The following is a 12465-nucleotide window of genomic DNA, read 5'->3' on the forward strand; positions in this document are numbered from 1 at the left end:
TTTGTACGAACAAAAGTAAGAGAAATTTAGGATAAGAATATGAACATGTTCTTGCATGAGGCCCATTGAGCTTAAATTTTGTGTTCTAAAAGCTGAGCCATCCTTAATTCCAAGATATAACAGATCCTGAGAGAGCTCACAATATAGCTCATAATGTAATAGACAAGGTTTGTCCAAAACAGCCATAACTCTGTCTCTGCATGCCATAAGATGAGCTTGGTTTAACACTTTGCCATAAAAGGTACTGGGTGGTACATGACAGGCCTTTACTTGTTATGTACAGTGCCAGTGTGTGGACCAAGTGCCTCAGGCCTATCTAAAGATTTCATCCATTCAGAAAATGAAAATAAATATGTAAGATGACTCTATTTAGAGAACAAAGCCATGACATTTGGTTTACATGTCTGTTTAAAAGACAAGCTTTTATTTTGCACACTTACTCTAAAACATCTTTGTTGAATTGTTTTTGTCGGTTTCCCAAAAACTCTCCAATCATCTGCCTGCTGAGGCCCTTTCTCTCCAGGAGGAARCGAGCGATCCCAACAGGTGTGTCCGACACAAATCCTCTCTCTATCAGGTACTGGATGCCCTTCTCTGGCTTTCTACAGTTCAGGTAAAAATACCATAAATCTTATCATTGTACATGCAGGAACACCATCAAGAAGTGCATTACTTGTGCTTGATGGAAGCTTACTTGTTGAAGAGATTGAGACCGATGCGGTACTGGCGTCTCTGCACCACGTCACTGTTGAAGGGCGGGGAGTCCCAGCTGTGGCGGCTCTCTCTCTGATACGTCTGTTTGCCCAGAGGAGGCAGCGGCTCCTGCAGGCTGTCCTGAGACGAGGAGCCCGAGCTGCAGTTGACGGTCTCGTTGGAGTTGGTCGTGGAGTTGAGCGAGTCGTTGTCCCCGTCCGAGCAGCACGGCTGCTCCAGACCGCCRGGTGGCAGGGCCGTGGAGGAAGAGGAGGACAGAGGGGTGGTGGGAGGCTGCTGGGGGGAGGAGGAGGACGAGGGTGTGTCAGGGTACTGATGGTGGTGGATGGGGTGGTGGTGATGGTGGTGGTGGGCCGCCACCTGGTGTGGGATGTGTGTGGGAATAGACCTGCCTGTGGGCCTGGTCTGACCCTGAGCAGCTACTGTAGAGGAGGGGTGGCTGCCTGAGTTGGGGGAGTGTTTGAGGGTTCCCTGAGGGGAGCTTGATCCAACCCCGGGTTCCTGCTCAAAGACCAGTTGTCTGCTCAGGGAGCCCCGGTCTGACCGGTCGCTCATGTCCACAGAGCTGTCGCTCGGCGGCTCGATGGTGAGGAGAGGCAGGTGAGCTCCTCTCAGGCGGTAGTCTCTGCACTCTGTGCACGGTGTGCTGCGCCGACTGTTAYTGCTGCCCCCTCCCTCGGTGTCCCTGCTGTCCTCGCGGCCTCCCACGCCRCCACCGGGGCCCCAGTACTCCGTATCGGTGCTGCTGGGAGCCCGGTCCAGGGACAGCGGCGAGGACGGCATGCCGTCGTCCATGTAAAGGGTGACATCGCTGTAAGAGGTGGCCGTGCTGTCGCCGTGCATGCTGAGCCCCCCTCCGGCCCCCCTGCCTCGCTCTCCTAAACCTCTCTGAGAGGACGGGTTGCTGCTGCTGCTCCACATGCACTCTCCGAAGTCTTCGCTCATCCCTCCACCATCCCTGCTGCCCTCCTGGGAGTCATCGCGACCCGCGCGGCAGGTGAGGGCATCGTCTATGGAGTCAGCCAAGGACTTGACCTACAAAGAAACAATCCGAGCTGTAATCAGACCACACACCCAAACATTTAATCATGTGTGAGCAGCATGATTTCAGAATTAAACCTTTAGAGTCCCAACAACTCTACCTGCTTAGAGAAGGAGTCCTCGAGGTGAGTGTAGTCTGCAGGGCGGTCCGGATCAGGGGAATGAGGCGGCCCGATGGCCACGCTGTGCGTGAAGTTGGTCTGTGTTTGCTGCTGAGGTTGGCGCTCGTCGAAGGAATACTGCAGCCTCATGTTGGACAGGATGATGCGGCGTGTCATGCGACTCTCTGAGGCCGAGCTTCGGAGGCGCTCAAAATTTTTATTCATGCGATACTGCCTGAAGGCTGTCTGAATGGTCTTAGCTGCCCTGCGGCTTACAAATGAGCCACCGTACTTTCTCTCCAACATTTCCACCTTGAAAAGTTGAGGGAAAACAAGGAGAAGCAACCGTAAATGTACACATTCATGACGCCTCTCTGACTCAAGATTCATAATAAATTAAAAACTTAGCATAAATGGACATTGCCTACCTCTTTTCAAGCATGAGCTTTAGACTACAATCCTCCTTTGTTGCCATTTTGGTCAAATCTTTTTATGTACRTCACACACTATTGCAAGGCATCATGTGATCTTATAACACTTTAAGTACGTGTTGATAATTCTCAACAACAACCATGCCAAAATCGAACTCAATTTAGTAGGGGTGTCCCGATCTGATATCAATATTGAGTATTGGTCCGATATTAGCTAAAAATGAATACCGGCTTATATGGGCCTGCATCTAAAATCTCTGATACAAGCACTCTGATAAAAGCTGTCCATTCCAGTAGTCTGCTCAGGATTTCTATCCAGCAGGGCTTGGATCCAGCATAAATACACTGAATAGTTATTTTACACTCTAAAAGTATTTTTAGTTTATTGTATTTATTCAGGCAATTTTCAGGGTCTTCTATTTTATTATTTATTTATTGTATTTAGTTGTACAAAATTAAARTTAAAAATAATGTAACCTTTTACCAACCCATTGGTTAATAATAAATGGGACCAATCTTTCTCATACCTACTGTTGACYATTGTTTACTGTCTGATCTGATCAAGACTTTTTAAGATTCCACACWACAAAAAAAAATGAATTTGTAGGATTTGTTCTGATATCATATCGGGTTGATCTCGGTATCAGCCAGTGCTCAAGCCAGTAATGTTTCTATCATTTTGGAAATGAAAAAGTTGTATCGGGACACCCTTACAATATAAGGACTACCGATGTAAACTAGCTTAAGCTAAATCTGGTACAAAGTATATTTGATTGYTTTTTTTTGTTGTTTTTGCACACTGTCCTTGTTGAACAAATCAYACAAAAAACAAAACTAAACTGATAGATAAGATACTGTATCTCTGAAACAGTTGTAGTCGTTTACGTGCTTCCTATTGTCCGTTAACTGTCAGCCCTGTAGAGTTTGGTTGACTGTAAACAATAATTAGCTGTAGATGTGCTTCCAGTGATTACATTCTGAGAGTTTTATTAAAATCTGTCCTGTGGTTCAAGGCATATTTTGCTAGCAGACAGGCATACATGTTGGTGGGCCATAACCACGTTTKCAAGTCTCATGGCCTAAGCTCCAAAACCCACAATCAACCCCAGCCCTAATCCTTTAACAAACTGTACAGTTACTGTACTGTTACCTTCTTATCCTGCAGATCTGTTGAGAGCTCATAGCTGTCAGAAAGGGCCTTGCACCTCTTGTTCTCCTCCTCTTCCTGCTTGCGGAGGGCCAGACTTGCCGGCTGGTGGCGCGTTCGCAGCACCCAGGCCAGACTGGCCGAGGAGCTGGAGGTGGCCACGCTCGCAGGGCCCTTGGAGGTGGAGGGAGTGGCGCCGCTGCTGCTGCTGTCGGTGTAGCGCTGGGAGCTGTGGAGGTAAGGCGTCTGGCTAAAGGAGCTGTCTTTTTGGGCGCTCGCCTCAGGACACGGGGCTTCTCCTTCCACACTGCAGAGGAAAACAAGGAGCAGGAGCTATAAGAAGAAAGAAGAACRTGTCGAGGTGCAAAACACAAAGTGATCGATAATGTTAGGAAGTAAAATAATACCAAGCAGTGATGCAGAATAACTCAAAACAGACTTACTTGTAAATTTTAGAGCGACGTGAAGCTAACCACCTCTTAGTGGAGTTCATTGTGAATTAACCCAGATTATTTTATTAATTTAAGCACTAGTCCCAGGTCAGGACAACTTTCCTTGCTTACACTGTGAGTTGGTAATCCGAGTGACAAAAAGCCCTCTGTCATCCATTTTTCTTCTTTCAAAGAGTTCAGACTGTAGTTAATATTTTGCCAAGTCAACTCATCTGTCTTCACTGCTATGCTGTCCGTGTCAGTCAAGCACGGCAGCAGTAAAGCATTTTGAAAAGTCAGCAGCTACATAAACAAGCCGCCACATACCAGAAACACCATACTGACAGGAAAGACCAGGTTGTTTCGAAGGCTGCGGGTGTAAAACAAGAATTGCCAGCGTCCTGGGAAATATGACAAAATGCTTTCATCAAAATCCCAGGCCACAATCAAGAAATGATCCGGAGCTGTTCAGATAAACGGTTTAATTCTTCCGATCTGCTGTCAGCAGAGAAACAAACAAAAAAGGCAAAGTAAAGTTAGCAGGAAGTTTAAGTCCTAAAAAAAAAAATCCTCCAGCGTTGCAGTGAGCAGAAAAATCCACCCAACTCAGTGTGTGTTTGGGCAAACAGCCCCGGTCACATGTTCCTGACTACATTTACATTCTTCTCCTTGTGTTAGCCACACCCCCCTCCTGTCAGCTGAGCCCACAGAGGCAGAGTACAACCGAGGTCAGGAAATGTGTGGGAACATTACATTCAGCACAGCAAACACTCCTGTTCTTACAACAAAACATTCTGGACAGAAGAAAGTGGGCTGCATTAGGTCACATTATAAAAAAGAACCAATCAGATGCCTTGTTAAAGCAGTCATTTTTGTATTTTTTGTCCTGCTTCCTCTCTGAAACACTTCCTGTGTTTGAGCGTGGAAAGTAAAAACAAGACCAGAGAGATAATGTTGCTCAGGCAACTTCATCAGTGAAGGTTATGATCAAACTAGTGATAGTGCTGGAATAAGACCACCCTCGTCCGTTAGACGAACAAAACTGGAATCTTTGGCGTGGGCAGCGGGGAAATCGTGCTACAATGCAGCGTCCTTTGGCAGGACATCCTGTGCCTTTAAYAACACATGACTTAGCTAAATTATTGTTGAGTCTAACAACAGCCCTGAGGACAACAGTGATGTGTTGCACAACACAGGTATCAGTTGCAATAAAAAGCCCAATTCTGACATCTGTAGGGAAGTTAWGATCACCACAACCAGTGACGGATCTGGGATTTTTCTGTGTAAGTGGCCATCAAGGGGCCACAATATTCATAAAGGGGCCAATTATTTGTTCTGCATCCTTGCACACAAATCCCACACAAATCCCTGGTTTTGGTAAGATGTATATATAAATATATACACACCAGTCGCACGTTTAAACACTTGTAATTTAAAAAAAACTTGCACAGTACATTTTCCTTACAAATTTTACATGCATTTTRCAGTATATAGATAAAATACTCTCAAATACACAGCATGTGAGAGAATCCAACCATCATTTTTTGAGCTGAAAGACTTTTTCTGCACAATTGTTCAAATTTTATGAAAAGAAATAAACTTCTGTCATCTAATTTCATGCAGGACTTCTCTRTTGGTCTCATTAGCACCTGTAGTGTTGGGACATGAAACTGCACCCAGCATCATCACTCATGGGCAAAGTACAGATGAGTGACAGGACAGGGGCACTTCAGGGGGCCAATCAAAGTTCAACAGGGGCCAATGCCCCTGTGGCCCCGCACCTAGAACTGCCCCCGACCACAACTAAAACCTGAACAGAAAAATCCACCAACGGTTCTTCTTCTTCTCCTTTTCAGGGGCAACAAGTTGTCGTGAACAACTTCCTTCCCTGTTGAAAAAAGTATTTTCGCTGCAGCATGATTTATCATTCCTCCTCCTCTGCTCCTTTAAATAGAGAAACGGAGAAAAAAAAATAAAAAAGGAGCGGGGTTGCTTGGTGACGGTTGCTGTGGGACCTTTGTGGGCGGTGAGGCAGTTGTTGGGATGAAAAGCGTAGTTGCCATGACGATGTATTRACTGTTATCTTTATTAAGGTGGGTGGTGAAGATGTTCCACTGGTTGTAAATGACAGAGTCTAAATAATTCTTGTCTTTTCCTGAAGGCAGCAAAAACATAAAAAAAAAAAATAAATAACCTGTTTGAAAAGAGTGAATAAACTTTCTAAAAAAATAACCATAAAAATCAAATCAGGAGGACATAATCATTTTTTTGTGTCATGAACAATGCACATAAAACATTGTTACCTTCTATTTTTAATAAACTTGCCTAGAAAGCAGCTCTGCAGATTGTGCTGACTGCAAGAAACTGTTGCTTTATCTTCATTTCCTTCAKGAACAGTTTCTTTATTCAGCTCAGTAACAGGTGGTTAAATAAACTGTAAAGAAACTTTAGAGAACTGTAGCAATCTGTGATTTTTAGACCTGGAACTTCACAGATTTCTGTTTGTGCCTCCTGAAGAAGGAGATATTAATAAGTGTGCATGGACAAATGTAATGGTCCTTGTGACTGCAGGACCTGTGCTTCTCTGTTTTATAAGTGAAGAGGTTTCATATGTTAGATTCCAGTTTAGTTTAATGGTACACTTTGAATAAATTAATTTGCAAGAGGCCTCTTATAAATAAAGTCTAAACATTCTGTTACGTCTGCACAGAAAGGCAAAACAAAAATACCTTGTCAGAAACCATGTGGCCAATAAATACATTTTGAGCATGTCCTCTTATTTTCAAAGTAAGTTGTTGGAATTAAACAATTGCTTTTATTTTTCTAATATGATTTACAGAATAAAAAGTACTTTTTAGGGCTACGTTTTAAACAAAAATCCTTTTGTCCAGATGATACAGATTTAATATTTTAACGCCACAATAAAAAAAAAACATACAATTATAAAATAATAATGTTTATAAAGGCTTTTAGATGTGTGGGAAAATTTAACTTTTCCTAATAAACAAAACGTATTTCAGCTTCAGTTTTATACCAGTGGTGTTTAATCTTGGTCCATTTACACATGAACACTATCCTGCAGGTTTTAGTTGTTTTCCTGCTCTCCAGCAGGTCTTCAGGTTCTGCAGGAGCCTGATAATCACTCGTTTATTCAAATCAGATGTGTGAAAGCGCAAAACTGTGTTTCTGTTAGCAAAAAACATAGCCAGTTTCTTTTCCTTTTTTTTGGGTCAAATACCAAACCAAGGATAAAAACTTATCATCAGACAAGGAGAAATGTAAAATTTGAGACGTTTCTTTGCTTCGACACAYCTGACTTGAATGAATAACTGATACCTGAAGACCTGCTGGAAAGAAGAAACATTTAAAACATGCAGGAGAGTGGCTTTTGAGGAGCAGGWTTGGACAACACATTTTTATTTGATAACCAGTACATCTGAAGCATTGTATCTGTTGTACAGAGACAGTTTTATTTTAAGAACTTTAAATGCTACATTTTTTATACCATGGGTTGAGTTCGGCTATGGATGTGTGGTGAGGAAAGTCGTCCTCTAATCAGACAGTTGGCATTCTGATGCCGTACTATTCAGTCACGTTGATCATGTGGATGCAATTGTCACAACTGAACCCCTCTGCCATCAGAAWSTGATTTAAAGCACTGATTAATCTCCACTGAAYGATTTGTGCATGTTGTAGAGAGATAATAGAGTGCTGAATGAATGTGTGTGGATGGTTAAATGAGGACACAGATTGTGTTGTAAAGCGCTTTGAGTGTCCTGGTTGAATAGAAAGGTGCTGTAAAAGTACAGTATATTTACTTTTGCTTTGTTAGTTTTAAACTGTTTGTTTTATGTTGTCACACACACACACACACACACACACGGCATTTGCCAAGTTCTTTTTTTCCCAATCTAAAACGGTTTTCCTCTGTTTTAATCTTTGGTTGTGATTTTGTCTAAATGAATGCATAAATTCTCACAAGCATCCGTCCGTTTTTCTTTAACCGCTTCTCYTTCCCAGGTCACGGGGAGCTGGTGTCTGTCTCCAGCAGTCAGTGTGTGAAAGACAGGATACACCCTGGACAAGTCGCATCAGGACAAGTCAGACAAACAACCACTCACACCTAATGACAAATTAGATTTAATTAACCATGTTCTGTGGGAGGAAACCATAATATGATGTGTGCACAGGGTGAACATGCAAACTTTACACAGAGAGAAAAGGGGGCAATCCTGCGACCTTCAGCTCTAACCACTGCACCACCACTCCCACCAAATGTAAAGTGACATTTTTATCTTCAGCTTTCAAAGAAGCACCAGTGGGACAGGAGGTTTCAGGTTCTGTATTAATTTTGATCATAAATAAGCTCTCAGACTGATCAAGAACTGAAGTTTCAACTGACTTTTCTCATCTATTTATAATCAGGGAACTGATTCAGACAAACCAGAATCAGTATGCAGCATGTAAAGATGAAGGCTAGTAATTTTATATTCCAAACAAAGTGTTAGTTTAAAGTTCTGCCATAATCCAGTGAGCTTATTTTTCTCTCTTTGATCAAACTTGCCCACTTGTGTCACTCCACCTGTTCCTGCTTGCAGCTGCTCCAACCGCCTTTCATTTCACATCTGTCTCCAGTCTCCATCCACCTGTGCCCCCTCAGCCAGTCTGCCCTGCAGGAAGTCTGCAGTGGTCCGCTTCAAACCGTTGGTCCCGTTTTTTTCCCCCACAGTTTAAATGTACTCTACTTGTTTTGGGATTTTTAACAAAATCTACTTCAAGTGTGATTGAATTTGAACTTTGTTTTTGGCTCCTAAGATTTGCCTCTCATTGTAGAAGTCACAGTTTCAGTTTTAGAAGTAAAAATAATGATTATTTTTGGTTTTGCTCACTTTAACYTACTTACTTTACTGGTTAGTTTAGCTGTTGAAATTAAAAGTACRTATGGCTTAAAAACATCCACTTTCTGGTTAGAACAAGTTTACAAAATTAAGTAGATWTGGTAACTTTTGAAGGACCTCTTCATACATAAARTTGTACGGATTGTCCGTAATTTACACGGATTTTCCCTCATTTTGYAGGTATATGGTCGTGTAAAGCAATCTCATGAATTTTGGCAGATTTTTTTCAAAACCTCAGTTTCAAATTTATTTCACATCTCAGATCCTGTAGGACGTTAAAAAACAAATAACATCAAATAACCAATGTCTAATGTATGTGATTTATAAGGAATTTTTGTGAAAATTACGTATTTTTGAGGCTCGTTATACAGGTAAACGTTCAAACGGGTTGACATGTATGCCTCTTAGTTTTTCAGCCTTTTTTATGTTAATATAAATCCATCTGTTTTWAACACCCCATCGATCCTGCACAGGTTTTCAAGGACTTTGTGCCTGTACCTTGTGGTGATTGGGTGAGAGGCAGGGGACACCCCAGACAGTTCTCCATCGTCAGTCCATCACAGAACCACAAGTGTAAAWTGAAATGTTAAAAAAATCACTAATGTATTTTTCACTATTTAGTTCACTTTTTGAGTGTTAAATTTATCAAGGATTTCACAGGTCCTAAAGGAGCACCACATAAATCAGGACACACATATCCTGAAGTATATTATTTTAGGAATTCAATGTTCTTAAAGGAGGACCACAGAAATTAAGATACCTTAAGAAATCCTTTTTTTGTCTTTCTTTGATCCATTAATACTGTAGATTTTATGTAAATTTTAATTTTTAAATTTATGATTCAATGCAGCAAACTAATTTAAAATGTAAAAGATGATAATACTTGTTCTTTTACATAACGCAGTGTTTCACCTACATTATAAGGTGATTTTATGCAGAATGCTGGTGCCAGAAAGTCATGCTGTGCTTTGTATAGAAGAATAATTAAGTAGTAGGAGGGGGCATGACAGAAAATAACTGAGAACTACTGAATTAACCTAACATGACTGTTCTTTGACTGCGGCGAGGAAACTGGTGTACTCAGAGAAAACCCACACAGGCAGGGGAAGAACAYGCAGACTGCTAACAGGAACCTGGAYCTTCCCACTGCGAGGCAACAATACTAACACTGCCTGATAACACTGAAATGAGATCCTGAAATCCTCAACAAACAACAAACCTCTTTATCCAAACTGAWTAAAATCTAAGAGAACAAACATCTTAAAAACGAGTCAGAAAATACTGACGTGACTACAACCTGCTGCAACTCTAATTTCATTCAAAAAAAGAAACTACACCCATTTCAATCAAAGCTTTCAACAGGACTTATTAGAAGCAGGCAGGGAAAAGGATGACATTAAAAGGTTTGTTGTGTTAAACATAAACGTGGCCATATCACAGCTGGCATCTGAGCCTCATTATTAATGTAAGAAGCCTGTTTTCCAGGTAGAGTGCCAAAGAGTCTCTAGAGGCTCCTTCCTGAGGATCAGCCAACACTTTCACTATCCCCAACCATTTCACAGGAGCTGGAACAGATGGCTGCACGCTAATAAACTAAAAAGTGATCAGAGAGAGAGAGTTTAGAAAATAAAAGAGGGCAAAGAATGAAAAGTGAATGTGGCTGAAAAACACATCTCTTCTCCGCCTCCTGTTCCTCGATCATAGATTATTGATGTGTTGACAGTGTCTATGTGTGTGTGTGTGTGTGTGTGTGTGTGTGTGTTGGCAGCGCAGCAGTGGATGGCGCTGTGCGACTGAACCCTCAGCAGGACACGAGGCTGGTGGATTAACCTCACCGGTGCCTGCCACGGGGAAGCCAATACCTGCGTCAAACTCTCCAAGTATTGTTTCTAATCCCTTCATCCCCAACTTCAGAACAAATTTCACTTTTTCTTCCAGAGCTCATTACACAACATGAGGGCTGCGCACGCTAAAACGGCCCTCAGCAAGATCCGCGCTAATTACTTTGGAGATGTGCGACGTGATAACATTTCCTATTAATTTTCAAGGTTTTAAAGAGATCAGAAACGCAGCGACTCTGTTGTCAGAGCAGTCTGTGTAAAATCCTGCCGCATTCTTTCAAATGGACGAAAGGAAAACAATCAAAACATTCACAGAAGCGCTACGGAGCATCCCTGCAACGCCAACATGCTCACATCTTCCTGGGGAGCTTAGACATGCTCCGAGGAGAAAAAGAAGAGATTTTAGGTGAAACTGCAGCTGCGAACCAATAAATGGAAGTGTTGCAGTGTTGGATTGTTTGCATGACTAAAGATAGATGCAGCTAAAAAAATAAACATTATCTGATCAGATAATCTTTGCTACTAAAGCACACAAATRCAAATTTGTATACAGATGGTGATACACGCATAAAGTTGTAAACTATCAAGAAAACCTGCCGTTTGCCTTCTCCTTTCTCAGTTTGCAAAGTTTTTCCCACGTCTGCAGAAACAGTTTAATGGCGGTTACTTATTCACCTCGAGGTTAGGTGGATTTTATTTGTCGTCCATGCTTGTGTGTGAAAAGTGCTGAGGTTTACAGTTCCTGCAGACGGTCATTTAAACAGCATGAAAAACTGCAGCAGTAAATTTAAACAGTAGGAGTCACAAGGTTTTATTTCCAGACAGCTTATGTTATTTGCTCCACAGCTGTGAGATAATTAACTTATCCTCAAATGTAACCCTAATGTGTCATCGTCTGGGTTTTTGGTGTTTATAGATTAGTTTAGTTTTTTATGTTGCTGGTCTATGTGTTTCTCTTGAGTTTGTTTCCTGTGATCTTTATTTGTTTGTGCGTGTGTGTGTGTGTTTAATTTAGTTTTGTGTTTCCGCTTTTTCAATACTTCACCTCTGTTAGTTCCTGCTACGCTATCCTGACATGGTCACCTACACCTGTTCCCTGTTACCATTACCACCCGTCTCTAATCCCCCCATCAGAGCTGGTCCAGTTAGCCTTCCAGTCTTCACCTCACCTACAGTCTGACATTGTGCTTCGCTCATTGGTTCTGCTGCCTGTTACCTCAAGKTTTGCTCTTTTATTGCACTCTTTGYTTTTGTTATTTTTGTAATAAATTAAATCTTTTAGTTTTCATTAGAGCTCCTCTTGTTGGTTTACATTCCTGGGTCTGACCTCAACTACAAACCGTGACAATAGCCTGTATCTCACTGGGCTGTGACTGTTATAGCATATTTGCATCACAGCCAACTTTCAGCCTGCAACTCAAAGACCCGAGGTTCTATTCAGGCCTGACTGCTGCAGGAGAATGTCTCACTGTTTCAGCTGAGAAACACCACAAGCTTGATGTTGTCTGTTGTGTCACAAATAAAATGACATCACATTAGGGTTTATGATTTTTTTGATACGAGGAACACTGCCCACATTGAGGCATCACTCTGCTCAAAGAAAACACAACCAGGGCCGGGGTAGAATAAGACCAGACCGACTGTAGACAAGCCAGGCCTACAAACCAAAAATGTCTTTAGCTTCTAGTTGGAAATAGCAGGGAAAAAAATTATAATTTTCACCTGGAATCACACTGAAACTGTATTCATGCCAAAATTGCTCAGGAGTTTGCGCAATGCAAATCAGAGGTAGTAGCTGGTTGGACTCTGAAGGTCTATGATCGGTCCCGGCACTCTGCCCTGGATGTCACCAGCTCTGCTG

General features: G+C 42.1%; 1 protein-coding gene across 2 annotated transcripts in view; it reads right to left on the bottom strand.

Moving 5' to 3' along the window:
- Positions 1-12465, bottom strand: part of iqsec2b (IQ motif and Sec7 domain ArfGEF 2b) — a 52181-nt gene that overhangs the window by 7507 nt on the left and 32209 nt on the right. For both annotated transcript variants that reach the window (XM_014010980.1, XM_014010979.1), the window contains exons 2-5: positions 3438-3741; positions 1857-2168; positions 695-1749; positions 441-602 (exon numbers count right to left, since the gene is read on the bottom strand). In XM_014010980.1, the coding sequence (XP_013866434.1) occupies positions 441-602; positions 695-1749; positions 1857-2168; positions 3438-3741 (1833 nt within the window). The remainder of the gene's footprint in view (positions 1-440; positions 603-694; positions 1750-1856; positions 2169-3437; positions 3742-12465) is intronic.

This window comes from Austrofundulus limnaeus, unplaced genomic scaffold (assembly GCF_001266775.1).
Source record: "Austrofundulus limnaeus strain Quisiro unplaced genomic scaffold, Austrofundulus_limnaeus-1.0 Scaffold75, whole genome shotgun sequence".
Lineage (NCBI taxonomy): Eukaryota > Metazoa > Chordata > Actinopteri > Cyprinodontiformes > Rivulidae > Austrofundulus > Austrofundulus limnaeus.